Source organism: Columba livia, chromosome 21, assembly GCF_036013475.1.
Source record: "Columba livia isolate bColLiv1 breed racing homer chromosome 21, bColLiv1.pat.W.v2, whole genome shotgun sequence".
NCBI classification, from domain to species: domain Eukaryota; kingdom Metazoa; phylum Chordata; class Aves; order Columbiformes; family Columbidae; genus Columba; species Columba livia.
Genome location: NC_088622.1, coordinates 5629093 through 5646609, shown reverse-complemented (window position 1 = coordinate 5646609; position 17517 = coordinate 5629093). Strand labels below are relative to the sequence as shown.

Genomic DNA, 17517 nt, shown 5'->3' with positions numbered 1-17517 from the left:
AATCTTGCAAAGAAATAAATGGGGCTCTGCCCTAAAAAAGGGGCTTTTCACCCCCTTTTCTTGGAAGGAAATGCACTGAGCTCTGCCCCAAAAAGCAGGAGGGTTATTGAAGCCAATAACCATGTGCAGCCCCATTAACACCCTAGAGCAGCCCCCTCCAGCCCAAACTTGGCTTTTGGGGCTCTTCATTACCAAAAAAATGCCACCAGAATTAGGCAACACGTGCAACAAGAGCTGCTCCTGCCCCCCAAAACCAACCCTTGCACAAGTGACTTTTGGTTTCTTACACAGAAAGGGAGATAAACCCCAGTATTTCCATTAGAAGGAAGAGCTTGTGCTTCTCCTGAAGCCAAAAACGATGCAGATTTTGCTATTCAGGACGGAAAAACCTCAACCATCGAAAACCATTTTGGTTCCTCTGCGCTGCGTTTCCATCTGATCCTCTTCTCGGCAATGGTGGCTTTTAAAAATGAAACGAGGTGAAAAACAGTTTGTGTTCAAATAAAACCCATAGAGCTCTTTTATTCAAGCTGTTGATGGGCAACCCTTAGATTGAAGCTGGGAGATGCTATTTCAAAGCAGAAGGTATCGAAACCTCATTATTTTGGGAGTGACAACATGTCACCGCTGTCAGACACAGAAAACAGGGACAGTTTGGTGACATGGAAGAGCAGCCCAACTTATTTTCAATATAAAAAAAAGTCTGACCTACAGAAGTCGGTGTCACATCAGCTCTTGGGAATGAAGACATCAGCTCCAGCAATTAAAAGAAATACATTTCTGCAAATGAAAATTAAGACGGTGACATCAGTTTGGCTTCTCCAGACACCCACGAAGCTCCCTGACCGTAGGATAGATAAATGTATGGAAAATAACCCCAAGCAACCAACCAACCAGCATCATTTTTTGGGTAAGGCTTTCCAGAGCCGTACACAACTTTGGTGCCACCTCAGTTGTCATTTGCTGCCCAGTGGCAGCGGGTTGGTTACCACACCACGTGTCAGGAGCAGCATCGTGACACTTCTGGAAGTTCTTAGATATCTAGACAAATAAAAAAACACATTAAAAATCTATTAAACAGCAGAACAGAAAGCGCTTCTTTCCTCTCCACCTCCCTATGTTGCTGCAAGCAACAATTTACCATGAACATAACAAGTTTTAAAAACCTGGAGCTAAAAATCACTTGTACCAGAGCAAAGATTTAACCCTAAGAAACCTGCTCTAGGACTTGGAATAAAGATGCAGGTCCTCACGCCAGACCCAGAGGATTTCAAAGCAGGGTGAAACTCCCCCAAAATCCCCGTTTCCCAGCCACTTCCATTGTTTTCTTGCTAATTGCCACGGGGTTTATTACTTGCAGGTCTCTTCCTACATGTGCATTTGATTTAAAGACACAGGATCAAAGTCATTACAGAAATGCTCTTTTTTGTCTCTGGAAACGCTTTCAAATCCTCATCCCACAGCAGAGCCGATGCTCAAACATGGCTTAATAAAATAACAACTCTTGGTTTTTACAGTTATTTATTGTACATGCAAACTTATGGGAACAACACCAAGCCCCCTGCTGGAACCTTCTCTTGCTATATCAGGTATAAATTACTTTTGGTAAAGCACGTTTGTGTGTGATTCTTCCAGTCGAACAGCGTTACGCGGCGGTCGCCTTCTGTTTGTACGTCGCCATCATCTTCTTGATCTCAGCAATTGCTTTGCCAGGGTTCAAACCCTACAAAGAAGGGAAAGTTTCAGTTAATTCCTTTGGAAATGAGCATTTTGGAGCATCCTCCCCGTCTTCACCTTGATTTAAGTCACTAAACTCACAAATATGCTGCTGTTTGTACAAAACGTAGCTGGCAGAGCGCTCAGCACCCCGTGCTCAGCTCCTCTACCCAGAGGCTGCACCAGCAGCGCTTTCCCACTGCTTGAAGGGAAAAAACCCACTAATTTGCCTTGGAAGGAGCTGTTTTAATCAGCAACACGAGGATCAAAGAGAAGAGCGAGGGACAGAGCGATAGGAACTTTTAATGAAGCTCAAGCAGGGCAGAATTCAAGACTTTTACAGGTATTACAAGATGATTTCTGGAGGTAGGAAACTGCCTTGTAAAAGATGGCACACGAGATGTGTTTATTTGCCTTGTCTGCAATAAAAAAAGCTGTACTGGAGGACACTAGAGAAAAGAGCAAGAACATGAACTCCTAAGATTAAAATGCTCCTCACACACGCTTTCCAAAGAAGGGTTTCTTCTACAATACAGACAAATGTCATGTTGCAAAAGCCCTTAATCCTGCGGCACTGCTACCAAACCAAGTGTGTTCAACCTCAAAACGAGAGGGGGGCGATCACGACCGCCCGTGATTCCGGCCACAGGACAGGGAAGGAACAGGAATTAGCTGGGCACAAACTTTGGGGGATGATTGAGACAACAGCCGGGATTAGAGCACACGAGTGGAAACGTGTTATTAACCAGAGATTTGTCTCTGAGTTGAGACAAAGCATCAACGTGCCATTTATTTCCCAGCCAGATCTTCGAGCTGAACCTTCACCTTTAGCTGAACTACGGGCGACACGAGATGATGAGCTGGCTCCCCATACAAAGGGGGAATTATCTGTAGCCAGTGAATCACTTTAGAAAAATAACCCACACAAAAGAAATCAGCGTGCAGAGGTCCTGACCAACGCCTGGCGACTCAGATCTCCAGCATATCATCGTCCCCACATCTCAAGCATTTGCCTTCGTGTTATTTCGCAGCTCAAGAGTAATCGCCCCACCGCCAGGCACAAGGAAAGGCTGGCAAGAAAACGGCACAGCTGGCAGGGAAGCAAAACTTGATAATCTGCCCAACAACAGGCATGAGGTCACGGCAATGAGGAAAAGACATGCTCTGATGTGGGAGAACTTGCTCGGTTCTTGAAAGAAATACAGAGATCAGCTGGGAAATGCCCTGACAACAGGATGTCAGCACAAAACACATCCCCCAAAGGCACTAAAAACTTGCCAAAGTCTTCTCCATGATACAAATTGCACAAGACAGCAGGGACAGCTGCTACCCTTGCAGTTTAAGGTTGCGCTGTGTGGGGGTTAAGTGTGTTAATCATGCCGCTGATCAGACTATGCAGGACAAAATTCCCCAGCCAGCGCCCTACAGTCACGCTCCTAAACCTTGGCAACGGGTTCTCGAAGTCACGGCCTTGCTCACGAGAAAGAAATGTTCCTGTGACGCAAAATAAGAACATTACCACGTCGTCTCATACCATGAGCACAACTGTTGGCAACTCGCTGGGGGTCAAGAGGTTGAACGAGCCAAGGCAAATGGTAGCAAAACAAACACCAAAGCGGGTGTTTTCCTACCGGTTTCAAACCCGGTGCTTAGAAACACGTGCAGGACACACACACATACCTTCGGGCAAGTCCGCGTGCAATTCATGATCGTGTGACAACGATAGAGAGAAAATGGGTCTTGCAGCTGCGCCAGGCGCTCCTCTGTGTAGTCATCTCGGGAGTCAATCATCCAGCGATAGGCCTGAAAATCAAGGGCAGGGGACACCCCAAAATGCTTCGTCAAGGTGGCGTCATCACGGGAGGTTTCAAAAGCAACACCTAACTCCAGAATTCTGGGTCCTATGTCGTTCTATCCCACTTGCAAATATTTGTAGTGATTTCACCAGGAGCTCCTATAGGGATCTGGCCTTACCTGCATCAGCACGGCAGGACCCAGGTACTTGTCCCCGTTCCACCAGTAACTGGGGCAACTGGTGCTGCAGCAGGCGCACAGGATGCACTCGTAGAGTCCGTCCTGGTGGGACAGCACAGTCAAGACGCTGCAGAAACTCATGACAAAGCCTGTTTTTAAAGAGGGGATTTACGAGAGCACGTGCTTCCCCCACCGCCTGCCCCTCTAGTGACTCCAAAAACCCTACGCTGAAGCAGTTCCTCTGAAACAAGCTGCATGAGATCCTCCCTGCTCAACCTGTGCAATGAACTGGGGGGAAAAGATAAAGTGGAATAAAAGAGAAGTGAAAATTGCTTGATCTTCCTGCATTCCTTCCTTCCAGCCTCTCCCAGCAAGCAGCTGAGGAAAAGCACAGACATGCGACCAATTAACAGCTCAAAATTGTGTTAAAGAAGAGCAAAATTTGCCCAGCAGCTTCAAAGAGCTCATAGTTATCGTGTGTTTTCAGGGGATCTCCAGGCACTTACAGAACAGGAATGGTGTGAGTCTTTAGCCATTTTTACAGAAATCAAGGCCTTTTTATTTTGGGTGCTGAAGAACTTTAGACCTACATGGAAGTGACACTGGGCAGACAACTGTTAAATCCCCCCAGGTCTCCCAGTTCAATCAACCCCCCAGGCTAAGAGAGGGAGTCCAGCCTGGCTTAAACTACATCTCTGCAAGTTGCTTTTTTGTGCAGTTAACTCATTAAATTTAGTTTAGAAAGACACACAAAGCCAAAAACCTTCTAGGAGCTTGTAGGGTATCTACTGCATTGGAGGGGCTGCTCCAGTCCACTTCTGGAAAGACTTGTCAAAGCTATTTGAGTTAACTCCTTGCTTCAAATTTATTTCTAATCACAACATTTCAAGTAATTGATGATTTTCAGAAAAAGTGGGAGTTTTTCAGCTGACATTGTATTTAAGTTTCTCCTGCATGCAGACCATTCTCAAAGCAAGAGAAACGTCAGAAATGAGATAAAAAGCAAGTTTACTAGTGGTGAGAAAGATTCAGGTAGCTCTTGCAGCTGCTTTTAACTTTGCTTCTTCCTACCTAAACGAGAAAGCAATTGCGAGGATGCTGCTTTATGAAAAGCACATGTAGGGAGAGTCCCTTTTAGTTCTTACGTATAGACTGGATAAGGTCGTGAAGTGGTGCAGAACTAATGCTTGCTCTTGGATTGAGATGCTTTCAGACTGTAAAAATCCTGCAGTTCAGATACTGGCAGCACCAGTTGTGCCATGTGAACACATAATGGAAAGCTTCTCAGGATCCTAAAACTTGTGTGAATGCGGGGTTTAGCTCTTGCCATTAGTTTTTGAGGCTAAAATGCAGCTAGACAAGACAGACAGCACTGCACCTGACATCCTATGTGCCCGGCATAAACCGCAGCGCCTGGAGCCTTCGCAACGTTTGTACAAACACACGTGGTTTCGTAGCGCAGACAGTGGAAAATCAGAGTCCCCATCACAACCATGACTGTGTTTCGTTAGCAAACATTTCCCCAAGCAATGCAGGCATGCTGTGACGCTGCATTTCAGGCAACAGATGCCACCCACGCCGGGTTTTGCACCAGACGGCTTTGTCATCAAAGCAACTTGAAGCTACTGCAGGCTAACGCTTAACCCCGGTCTTATCTGGAAGGGATTTAAACAGAAAAGAAGCAGTAACCAGTTTCTGACGGTCTTCAATGGACTGCAGATACTGCTCCTTGCCCTGTTTTGACTCATCCTTCTTCTTCAGGTAAGGCTCGATGGATTTGTATTGTGCGTAGAAGTTACTCAAGTCCTAGGAGTCGAAAGGCAAAGAGGTCACGTTTAGTAACCTGAACTGATGTGCGAGATTGAACGGGTGGCGTTTTGTACTTTAACCTGTCACATTCCTCCAAACAAAGACAGATTTAGTGAAGCACAGACCCATCTACACCAGAAAACACCAGCATGAATAAAACGTGAATTGGGAGACCTGATTTTGTTGGTAACTCCCAATGTTTCCCCCTCCAACCCCATCTGGACGCCCCGCTGCCCAGAACGGTGTCACCGCGGTCACAAGCCGACAGATACTCACGGGAACAAGGTCCTTCACCACGTACATGTGCGGGAGAGGGTAGATTTTAGTGATTTTGTTGAGATCGGGGTCAATTCTTTTGATACAGGCCAGCGTGTTGCCACCTGCGATGTTCATAGCACAAGAGCCGCAGATGCCTGAGTGGGAAAAGAAGAATAAAACATTCAATATTTACCCTCTGATCCTCCTTGAGGAAGATCCTCTTGGCCCCAAACATGCCCTCAAGTTGTCGTCAAGAAACTCTGTACGTGACAAGAAAAATGCCTCAAGTTGTCACTGGGCCAAACACTTTATTATTTAAATAAAGAACAAACACAAGAGTCACTTTCATTAAAGCTTAAACACGTTCTCGGCATTGAACTTCCTTCCACAACAGAAAACAAGCAGCTTGGCCGCTTCACCACTTTCGCATCATTCATTAGTTTTATATTAGTGGGGGAAACGCTCAGCTTTGCTCAGAGGTTTGAAGCACAAGTTTGTATTGATGCGAAACAGCTACCGCTGAGATTTTAAAATGGGAAGCAGGCGCAGCCCTCATCGGCCCCACAGTTACGGTCGGAGCTTCCCTGAAGGTCAGGAACATAAAACAAAGCCCCTGAGATAGAGGCTTCTTGCTGTGCTTTCTGCAGCGGGGTAGAGCGGTGCCATAAACCGCGTTAATTACGTCCCAAAGGCGAGAGGACAGACAGTAAACCAGAACAAACAGCATAAAAATAGCTTAACAAATGGATTAAATGACACCACTAATGATCTCCCAGTTACATAAGGATCAGATGTAGCCAAGGAAAGGCCAAGGTTTACAGGGAAAACCAGCGCAGAGCTGTCACAGATACGGCTCTGGAGCTCGGGTGTCCAATTCAGAGCGATGCCGAAAACATCCCATTAGAAAGAAGACAAATGTTGAAAGGGCAAAACTCTCATTTGGGAGGATTTGACACATATCAGTTGATATGAGAGACAGAAATGCCACCGCTCCTCACAGGCACGAGCGGCTCGGCCGACCCATTGCTGCCAGATAAAAGCTGGCGCCCAAACAAGGTTGTTCCTCCCACTCCAGAAACGGTTACCAGTATTTTCCAGTCAACTGGAGAGGGAACTGGGACTGCAGACACAGGCCCACGAGTGTGCAACAGGAACGCGCAATCATTTTTATTGCATGGTAGAAAAAGGGACAAAATTGAGCCAGCTCAGCTCAAAAAAATCCATCTCCAGGTTCTTAATGAAAATTATTCAGGGCAATTAATTCCAGCTGCTCAGGAGCAGAGCTGGTTGTCCAAATATCAAACACTGCATGAAATTCCTCCGCCTGCTATGCAGATTCTGCAGGAAACGGCTGCGTTGAAGCGGCTTTTCATGTAGGTCCAAGTCCAAACATCTTCAGGCACCAGCTGCGCCTGAATTTCTCATACTTGCAAACTCACCTCATTAAATCCAAAGTTGTTTCATTAGGCGTCCTCTCTTCCTGCATTTCCACAACTATCATTTTAAGCTCAGCATCCCAATATTATCCAGGAATTAGGATTTTTTTTTTAAATAGGAAAGCCACCTCTAACGCAGTCAGAAATGCCGATTTATACCCAGATGAGAAGCCGCTGGTAGCTCTGCAGCGTAAAACCACCAGATGGCCTTCTGCTCAATCATTGAGCTTAATCAAAGGGCCAAACTAAGAGATTCCTGAAGCTATTCCTGGAAGTCCCAAGTCCTCTTCCAGCTACACCCTTTCCAATTCCAACAGCAGCGCTACATAAGGCAGCTCCTACAATTCACTTCCTCACGTCTGCCCCCTCAGTTTTGCTGCTGTCACCTCTCTCGCTGCATTTCCCTCCACCGGCCGTCACTGGAGGGCAGCAAGATAAATGAGATTAGGCCAGAAACAGGAATTACCGGGGCTGTTTAAGCTTTATTGCTCACAGCTCAGCGTTCTGCGATTCCGCCCCGGGAATATGAGCTTTAACTTTACTATCTGATTCATTATTTCAAAGGCTGGAGGAGAGGGTTGTTTTCCAGCGGTTACACGTACACCGTCAGCAACCAAGAGTCTTCAAGGACAATCTTCAGTTTAGGACAGTGGGAAAAACGTCCTTCTTACCTTCCCGACATGATCTGCGGAAGGTCAGAGTGGAGTCCACCTCATTTTTTATCTTGATCAGAGCATCCAGCACCATAGGCCCACATCTGTAACAGGAAAAAAAGAAGTCTGAACCCAAATATTTCATCCCCCAGCCTCAGTGCTTGACCTCTGGCACCCCAACTGAGCAGCACCTAAAAGGATTTTGAGCAACTGCAATTAAAAATAGACTTTTTTTGCCAATTTCAGGCAACAGGACAGATATCTTGATCAGCAGCACAGCCCATTTGCCTCAGGACACCCAGGAGAGAAGCCCTTCCATGTCTTGATGCCCAGAAGATCTGGCTCAGCTGGAGAAGGTTCAAACAACACAACTAAAAACCGAGTCCCTTCCTCCCGGTTCTCTCCTTCTGAATCAGGTTTTGACAAGCCTGTCTATCTTTAGTCACAAGAGGCAGCACTGCACACAAACCCAAACAATCTCAGACAATTTAGGTAATGTTTTATACAGCAGATGAGGCAACACCCAGAGATTATTAACTGGGGCAAGTCAGACAAAAATTTGAGTTCTCTGTCATGCGCTTCTCAAGCAGAGCTGCGTGGTTTTGTAGCTGAATTCCTCTGGCAAGAGCATGGGGAAACCAAGGTGCGTGTGTCCACACAGAGGTTTCTGCGCCACAAGGAAGTCTGCACCCGTTTGCAGAATTATGGAGCAGAGCTTTCTTAGCAAGAGCTTTTTTGACACTGTTTTCCATGTGAGTTATTCATTATGGTAATGGTACTTTGTGACGTGCAGTTTCTGGATTTATGACCTATTCTCGATAAGCATGAATCCAGCTTGCATGTGCATCTTTGATAAGGTTCTAATTGGATAGCAGTGACCTTTCTGAATGTAATTCTAGGAGGAAGATTAAAAAGCAGTCCAGCAAGTGACAGGTTTGGGACAATAACATATGAATTCAGCTCTGCTGGCAGGTGTGAGATGTAAGCCATGATAAATTACAGGCAGGCCAAGCAGGATGCTGAATTTCTGCTGCATCCTTGGGTAAAATCCCACGAGCAACCCCAATGGTGCCACATTTTCCCTGCACTCTAAATTCAGTGTTTACTGATTACACATGCTACAAAATCATACATGTAGTAAAGTTTCAGAAGACATTGAGGAGAACCTACTGGGCACTACTCATCCGAATGATACTGTCTCATGTGCTAGTGGTTATATACTTGTCCTCATTCAGCTGTTTGGTAATAGCTTGCTTCTGCTTGCTGCTTCTGGTGGCTTTCTGCTTTCTGTCACCCCAAAGTGTGCAGATGGTTACTGCAGGTTTAACAAAATGTGGAAATTAAAAGTAACTAAGTGTTAAGAAACCTAAGAGAAGAGTTGGTAAAGCTATCACCTTGTCTGCCAGGTCTGGGACTGTGCAATATAGGTAAAACAGCTTCCTTTTGGAACATACCCCAAGATTTACTGTATAACTAAAGCTTATTAAAGCCACAAACACAATTAAGTTTTCAACAGAACTAAGGGACACGGATAAAATCTCAGAGAAGTCGCAAAACGAAGCAACAGCTATTGGGACAGTGGCATTCGGGGAACAGTTTTGTTTGCCACACTTAACAGTGACAGCTGAGGGAGGGAAAACTCATCCCATATGATCACAGTCAAGATTCATCAAGAGATAACTCTGATCTCACCCCTGCTGAGGACAAGCAGCTCTAACACAGCTGAGGCACCACCTCCCCAGCCACTCTAACGAGGTTTTAACAATCCCTGACACCTAACGAGGCTGCTGCCACCCTTTGCTCTCACTCAAGTGCTTCTCAAACACCTTCCATTATCACTTTGCAGATAACCTGTGCATACACAGCCCCGGAGCACCTGCCCAGCAGCAAAACCTCTCCCCGCCGGGCCACACTCACTTATTCAGATCCACTTCGTATGTCTGCATGCGGGGCTTGTCCCCAGGCTTGTCGGGATCCCATCGGTAGATAGCAAACTTCTTGATCCGAGGCGCGGCTGCGGCTGCTGTCTGCGCTCCCCGGCACATCTGAAGTCAAACAACAGCAAAAAAACAGCCCTGAGGTCCATTGGGGTGGATTTAATTGAGGAACAAAATGACATAAGGATGTGTGGTTTGGGGCGAGAGCTGCAGGACCCGTCGCTGCTTCATGTTCAGGCACTTATATGGTTTTTGGCAAATCCTTCCAAGGCAGCTGGGCCCAGGCAAGTAGCTGTGTCCTGGGGCTCCTTCCTGCTCCGTGATTAAGAGGAGATAATACAAAACTAACGGGCAGCCCCAGGTGCTCCTGCGGACACTCCTTTCACTCCTCAACAGCCCTGAACGCTCTCCCTGCCCCACAACTACCTCTGAAGCTCCCAGCTGTGTCTCTACCCCACTCCAGGGCAACAACCTCCCGCTCCCAGTGTCCCCCCAGGAGCCTCTTCCCTCTTTGGGCCACTCACCCCTACTCGCCTCTCCCCAAATTTCCCCATATCCTTATTCTTCTTGGTTCCACATCTTTTCCAACTTGTTTCTAGAACACCTGCATCCTCTACAATTCCTTGTCAAACATTACCTCCCCTAAATCCTTTCCAGACACGTTCCCGCTCCTTTTTGCCCCCCACATCTTCTCTAATATGTCCCTCACACATCCTCTTGCCCCTCCAAGTCCAACACCCTTTCTCCTACCTGCTCTGAACCCTCTTCCCATTCTGTAGCCCCTCCCATCCCCCAGCTCCCTCCCAACCCTTCACTGACACCCTCCAGCTCTCTCCTAAATCCTTCAGTTACCCCTCCCACCTCCCAGCACCCCCTCCGGAACCCCAGCTCCTTCCCAACCCTTCCCGCATGCCCTCCAGAAGCCCCCAGCCTGCTGTGCACCCCCTACACCCCCCCAGCTCCCTCTCAGCATCCTCTCCAGCCCCTCAGCTCCCTGCACACCCCCTGCACTCCCTCAGCTCTACCTTAACCCTCTCTGCACCCCCTCTTGCCCCCCCAGCTCCTTCCCAAATCCCTCTGCACCCCCTCCTGTGCCTCAACTTCCCCACAACCCTTCCTTCACCCCTCTTGCCCCCTCTACACCCTCTCCTGCTTCCCAGCTCCCTCCCAATCCTTCTTACAGCCCCTATAGACCCCCCAGAACACACTGCACCCCCTCCTGCCATCCCAGCTCCCCCCCAATCTTCCTGCACCCCCTCTTATACCCCAGCTCCCTTCCAGACCCCTCTGCACCACCTCCTGCCCCCTTCCTTCCCCTCAGCTCCCCCCCAGTTCTTACTACACCCTCTCCAGCCCCCCCAGCCTCCTCTTGCCCCCCAGCTCTGCCCATCCCTTCCAGCCCCCCAGCTCCCTTCCAGATCCCTCTGCGCCCCCTCTGCCCCTCTCCTTCCCCTCAGCTCCCTCCCAACCCTTCCAGCCCCCCAGCTCCCCCCAACCCCGCCTCCCCCGCCCGGCAGCCCGGGGCAGGGCGGCTCCAGCCCCTCACCGGCCGCGGCCCGGCCCGCAGGAGCCGTGCGGGGACGCGGCTCCTCAAGGAGACTGCCACCACGGCCGCCGCCATCTTGGTGTTGCGCACTTCCACCCCTGGAAGGGGAAGGACCAGCCAAGGGCCGCCATAGAGCGCGGGTGTAACCGCGGTAAAGGGGCGGGGCTTTTTCTGGCGGCCATCTTGGGTGCGGCGCCATGTTGAGTGTGCGCCATGTTGAGTGTGGCACCCGGTGGCACAAGGCGGGATGGTGGGGTCAAGGCGCCCACATCCCAACTTTTTGAGGAAAGAAGGGGATCGGTGCATACCCCTCTTAATTCCCAGCCGAGTTCTTCCTAGAGAGAATCAACCCAGACTTTTCCACCTGTCACAACCCCAGGAAGGGCAAAATGGTGGGTGCTGAGGGGCAAAATGGTGTCCCCTCCCTGAGGGCTTCCCTCCCTTTCTTTCTCCATTATCGCCCCTTATTATTTAAATTTCTTCATCTTTAGATATTGCATCTGGGTAGGAACAACCCCAGGTACCAGTATAGGTTGGGGAATGACCTGTTAGAGAGCAGCGTAGGGGAAAGGGAGCTGGGGGTCCTGGGGACAGCAGGGTGACCATGAGCCAGCACTGGCCCTTGTGGCCAGGAAGCCAATGGTACCTGGGGTGGGTTAGAAGGGGGTGGTCAGTAGGTCAGAGAGGTTCTCCTGCCCCTCTGCTCTGCCCTGGGGAGACCACACCTGGAATATTGTGTCCAGTTGTGGCCCCTCAGTTCCAGCAGGACAGGGAACTGCTGGAGAGAGTCCAGCGCAGCCACCAAGATGCTGAAGGGAGTGGAGCATCTCCCGTGTGAGGAAAGGCTGAGGGAGCTGGGGCTCTGGAGCTGGACAGGAGGACACTGAGGGGGGACTCATTCATGTTTACAGATATATAAAGAGTGAGTGTCAGGAGGATGGAGCCAGGCTCTTCTCGGTGACAACCAGTGACAGGACAAGGGGCAATGGGTACAAACTGGAACACAGGAGGTTCCACTTAAATATGAGAAGAAAGTTCTTCATGGTGAGGGTGGCAGAGCCTGGCCCAGGCTGCCCAGGGGGTTGTGGAGTCTCCTTCTGTGCAGACATTCCAACCCGCCTGGACACCTTCCTGTGTAACCTCATCTGGGTGTTCCTGCTCCATGGGGGGATTGCACTGGATGAGCTTTCCAGGTCCCTTCCAACCCCTGACATTCTGGGATTCTGTGGTTCCTCACAGCAAATTGATTTATTAACTGAATCACAAGCAACACACTCCGGAAAAGCCGCCAGGGACCAAAGCGGAGGGGAGAATGGGCCCCGCTATGGCATCATGCGCCACCATTGGAAGGTGAAGGGCCGGCGCTGGACGCTGGTGCCGCAGCGAACCTCTCCCAGGCTGCCGTGGTAGGAGGACACATCCTCAAGGAAGCGGCAGCGCAGGCCCAGTGGCTCCAGGAGGGAACGGGCCCGTCGCTCCAGGCAGCATTCACCTCCCGTCACGGGGCCGAAGGGCTTGGGGACGCCCAGGTCCTTGGCCAGGACCATCATGGTGACCTGTGGGGTGACACAGAGGGGGAACCCGGCGGTGTCAGGACTGAGGAAGGTGAAGAGAAGACGCTGGACGCCCTCACCCATTGGCATCGCCCCAAGATGGGGGCACGGACACTACTTTTGGCAGCCCACCCCCCTGCTGACCTCCAAATCCAACAGTGTTTCCCCCCTTTTAATCATTAAAATGTGCCTCACACCTTGAAATTTCACCACTTTGAGTGGTTTTCACCTCAAAATTATACAGTTTAACCCAACTGCAAGCAACATGAAGCTACAAAGCTGTGGTTGACCTGGGCGTATCGGGAGATACTTTCTTTTTTGGGGGCAGCTGTAAAGACTGCTTTTTTGGGGCAACTCTGGGAACTCGTTCTAGCTGAATAAGCTGGTTTTTGGGGAGGATCCAAGGAACGGGAACGCTGCTCACCATGTTGGGGAAGTAGGGCACGGCTTTGCCCTGCTTGTCAAGCTTGAAGAGGGTGGGTAGGTCAATGATGTCCTCCTCCGTCAGCTCCAGCTCCTTCTTCAGGATGTCCCTGTTCCAGTCGATGCAGCGCTGGAGGAGATTGGGAAAAGCAGGCCGAGATTTGAGGACATGGGTGGGCACAGTCCCCAAAACCATCTCACACAGAAGAGCCAAAATGTGTCACCTTCTTTAAGGGTTTGCACTGCCTCAGGTGATTATTGCAAGAAATATATCAATTATTGCAAGAAATATATCAGTTATTGAAAGAAATGTATCCATTATTGCCAGAAATGTTGGTTATTACCTGGACATACTGGTTCTGCTGCGTCAGGATGTCGTTGGAAAGGACCTTGTTAATGGTGACGCGTTTTGTGTCTGTCCCCGAGTACCCTGCAAATGCAAAACACCCTCCAAATGAAGCGGTGCTGGTAGGAGCCCAGCTTAAAATAGACCACAGAAATGGGAAAAAGAATAAAAATACAACAAATTCTGATTCCTTGAGCTTGGAGTTCAGGCTGCTGGGAATCCCAGTTCTTGGTCTATGGGGAAACTGGGTGGAAGACAAACCTCTGCCTGTTGGGAAGAGCACTGGAAAGGTCCTGTCATCCACCCTCCTGCTCATGGGGGTCATTAGCTCCTAAATTTCTCCCCTCAGCTCCATAAAAGCAGAGGTGCCACCTCCAGCCCTTGTTTTGGGGCAGGCATGTTCTGGGGCTGACCCTGAAGGCACAAAACTCTTCCCTTGACCCCGTTGTACATGGATAATATTCAAATTGACCCAAACCAACAAGGGAGGGAAGAGTAAGCGAGACAAAACGCTGCTAATTTGAGTTGTCCTTTGTGCATCCTCTCCGTGCAGAGGTTCTTGATCCATCCCATCCCACTCACTTTCCCAAAATAGGGCTTGAGGAGGCCGGGAACGGTGGCCAGACCAGGTGTGAAGGACAAACCGGGTGGAAAAATGTCCCCAACGTCCCTCCCCCAGCCCGTGGACACCCGCACGTCGGTCAGGCGCTGCTGCACTCGCCGGCATCAAAGCTGGGCCTGAAGCCACCCGCTGTCCCCTTGCCTTTGAACATGGTGGCTTCACCCTGACCCTCCTTCTGCTTCTCTCGAAAGAGCTTGTAGCAGGCGGCGGGGCTGGCCATCAGCATCCGAAACCGCTGAGGGGACAGAAGAGGAACAGCAGTCACCAAAAGTGCCTCATCCAGAGCTTTGGGGGGCTTATTTTTACAGGGAATTAATTTTTGGGGGGTTGGACTAGATGATCCTTAAGGTCCCTTCATTCTATGAGTCTACAAACCTGAGCTTAAACTCTTAAAATTAGGCATCTTTGCGGTTATTTCTTCATTTTTTTAAATGCAGCGCTGAGAAGATGTATCTAAATGAGCTATTGGTGATTTGTGCTGTTGGTAAATTCCCATCTAACAAACCTCGAGGGGTTAAACTGCTGCCTGGGCTTGGCTGCAGCTGGGTCTAATCCTGCCCAGCCCAGGTGAGGTCTATAAAGCCCAGGGAGGGCTTGTGGGAGATTTTTTATGTAAATGCTACTTTTTTGGAACCTTCTGGTCAAGGTGTGATTTTTCCCAGCAGGAAAAGTCCTTTGTCAGAAGCACTAAAAAGCAGGAAAGGGCTTTTACAAACACCTGGAGATGCTGAGCTGCCAGGAGCCTTGGCCGGTGTGTGTGAATATTGAGATTTAAATTCCTTGGATTACCTTTGCAAGTATCTTTTTTTTTCTTTTATCTGTGTTGATTATTCACCAGGAAAGTTTGTTTTTTCCATTCAGAGCCCTCATTTTGGGGAGAGGAGTGAGAATTCAAGCAAATAACTGGCTGGGATTTTCAAGGAAAAGAGCTTTGGGATTTTCTCTAGAGGTGCCCCAATGGGATTAGTGTCTGAGAGGAGAAACCGTGGAGCGGTGTGGGGGTTTTGGGGCTACCTTTGCATCAGAGGCGGGCACAAAAGTGACAAATTCATTGACGTGACCCACAGCCAACCAGTCGGAGTAGAGCTCTACGGGAGCCTGGACTTGCTGGGCATAGAGAAAATCCCACACTGCCCTGGTCATCCTCCTCCCTGCGGATCTGCGGGTGAGAGAACAAAGGCAACAAATATTTATGCAGCAATATAGACATATAAATAATTTGGGGGGGGAGGAATATGAAGGCAGAGGTTGGGTGCACACACTCTGTAAGGTGTCAGATTTGCAGCTGATCAGGGAATGGCTAATTAAGGCTCTTAATGTGGGGGTTTTTTTTGTTATATTTAGGGGCAGTTGTGGTTCCTTTGCTCCTGAACCCATGGATTTCACCTCTCTTACGTGGGGAAGCTGCTGCCGATGAGGATCCTCCCCAGGGGATACTCCTTCCCCGCCACAGTCACAGGTGGGCTGACCTCCAGGTATCCGAAGGAGTCGAGGCTGGTAATGGCTTCAAAGAGCGGCTCTCGCCTCACGTACCCAAAATCAGGGCCCTGGGGTAAGAGAAATCTCTGTGGGCTTTGCATGAGCCCCCTCTGCCTCCGTATCTCTGGTTTTATCCCTCCTGTTGAGCTCAGATCTGCTCCAGTGGGTACAAGATAACAAGAACGAAGCCTTTTGGTGGATAAGGAGAGGCTCAAGGGAAGGCGAGAGGAGAAAGGTTGTTTCTAGGCTATTTTGGCTCAGAAATAAATGGTAAATGCTGGGAGCAGAGCTCAAGCCTTGAGCTGGGCTGAGATCTCCTCTGCTATCTCATAGTCAGTGTTTAAGTGTTGGCATTAAGCTAACGAGGTGCTTGGGTAGCCCTGAAGCCAAGTGTCTTGGTGGTTCTTGTTGAGCTCGATGAAGTTCATCTCCTGAGGGTAAATCCACCCCAGCCATAAGAGCCACCTCAAGGGCTGCACTTTGTTTAAATCGCATTTAAACCCTGATTTTCAGCACTTAATGTAGATGGGATTTAAGGCGTTGTGTGCACAGGGGTAATTAATGCTCCGTTGTGATGTGCCAGGGTCAAATGCTCAAGGGGAGTGATAGCGGCGTTTAAAACGGGGCAAAAATGGCAGCCGTTGGATACAAATCCTGCCTTGAGCCCATCCTCGCGCTCTGGTTTATGTGGACTCAGAGCATCCTCTGGGGACAAGCTCAGGGATCGGTTGGGTTTGCATTAAATCCCAATCGCTTATAAGTGTTGGGTTTCCTTGGGGTAATATATTATATATATAAGTTGGTAAGAATGCATGGGGAGACCTGAGGTTGGGTGGTTATGATCTAGAAGTTGCTTTTTTCCTTTTAAATTGAGGGTGTTTGGAGGAGCTAGGAGCTACTGCTGCCTTTCCCCAAGGCTCCCCATACATTTTTGGGGTGCGTATCTAGAGGATCAGATCCATCCCCTGGGTGCTATGAGAGGGATTGAGCATGAAACAGCTGCTCTTGGCTTATTTCAGTTTAATAAATGGCGGAGCTGATACGGTTTCAACTGTCAAGGCGCTGGTTCATCCCAGGTTTGGGTGTCGCATCCAAGGCCTATCAGTTCCAGATTGATTTTTGAGGGGCTTAATTGCCTCCCGTCTCCTTTTTCCCTGGCGTGGGGTCCTAAGGGTTTAGAGCTTGGCCGGGGCGAGAGGAGGACCTGTCCGTGTTGTGTTTGGCTCAATATTCTGAGCTGGAAAATGAGATTGGAAAGATAGGAGCGGGGATTAGGGGAGGCTTCAAAGCAGAAATTGGAGTATGGCGTGTTAGCGGCTCCACAGGCTGAAATTGCTTCACTAAATATGAAGCGGAGCAATTCCTGAAGAGGAATTCGTCCTGCTTGATGAATCCGAGACTGTGTGTTCTCATTTCAGGCATGAGAAACGATGTATTTTAACACTTCTGAAAGCGTTTAACCTTCCCCAAAGTAACGTGCAACAATAACAAAAAGACAAGCTGTCCTCTTCTCCCATTAATTATGGGGAGAATATCAGGGCTGAGGCTGCTCCCAGAGCCTGCCTGGGTGTACGGGGTGGCTTTGGTGGCTCCTTGGGGATGTCCCACCCTTTCTGGATGGCGTTATCTCAAAGGGATCATCCAAACCATCTTTTTTTTCCATGTTTTTTGGTGCTGGACTCTCCCAAAATGCCCCAGCCAGCATTCCTGCTTTCTTTGTGCACCCTGCCTGTGACTGGCCCTTTGCCTCGGTGAAGAAGCCCCA

General features: G+C 49.2%; 2 protein-coding genes and 1 long non-coding RNA gene across 3 annotated transcripts in view; 1 reads left to right on the top strand and 2 right to left on the bottom strand.

Moving 5' to 3' along the window:
- Positions 1-1504: 1504 nt before the first annotated feature.
- SDHB (succinate dehydrogenase complex iron sulfur subunit B) lies at positions 1505-11464 on the bottom strand. Its single transcript, XM_065038160.1, has 8 exons — positions 11330-11464; positions 9764-9891; positions 7865-7950; positions 5776-5912; positions 5380-5496; positions 3691-3792; positions 3397-3519; positions 1505-1723 (listed from the first exon to the last, which is right to left on the bottom strand). The coding sequence occupies exons 1-8, from the start codon at positions 11402-11404 to the stop codon at positions 1646-1648; spliced, it is 846 nt and encodes a 281-aa protein (XP_064894232.1). The 5' UTR covers positions 11405-11464; the 3' UTR covers positions 1505-1645.
- A 5-nt stretch (positions 11465-11469) lies between these two features.
- On the top strand, positions 11470-13836 carry LOC135575975 (uncharacterized). Its single transcript, XR_010467499.1, has 2 exons — positions 11470-11721; positions 12569-13836. It is a non-coding gene; the product is annotated as an uncharacterized LOC135575975 (long non-coding RNA).
- Positions 12652-17517, bottom strand: part of LOC102091815 (protein-arginine deiminase type-2) — a 10256-nt gene continuing 5390 nt past the window's right edge. The window contains exons 11-16 of the mRNA XM_021295210.2: positions 15669-15820; positions 15288-15432; positions 14415-14508; positions 13650-13735; positions 13307-13435; positions 12652-12885 (exon numbers count right to left, since the gene is read on the bottom strand). Of these exons, the coding sequence (XP_021150885.1) occupies positions 12652-12885; positions 13307-13435; positions 13650-13735; positions 14415-14508; positions 15288-15432; positions 15669-15820 (840 nt within the window). The remainder of the gene's footprint in view (positions 12886-13306; positions 13436-13649; positions 13736-14414; positions 14509-15287; positions 15433-15668; positions 15821-17517) is intronic.

What these genes read in the sequence shown, in the direction of transcription:
- SDHB (XM_065038160.1), bottom strand. Translation starts at nt 11,404, where the DNA reads ATGGCGGCGGCCGTGGTGGCAGTCTCCTTGAGGAGCCGCGTCCCCGCA. An exon ending in TGCGGGCCGGGCCGCGGCCG is followed by an intron (nt 9,892 to 11,329) that starts GTGAGGGGCTGG and finishes GTTTGACTTCAG; the next exon opens with ATGTGCCGGGGAGCGCAGAC. An exon ending in TACGAAGTGGATCTGAATAA is followed by an intron (nt 7,951 to 9,763) that starts GTGAGTGTGGCC and finishes TTCCTGTTACAG; the next exon opens with ATGTGGGCCTATGGTGCTGG.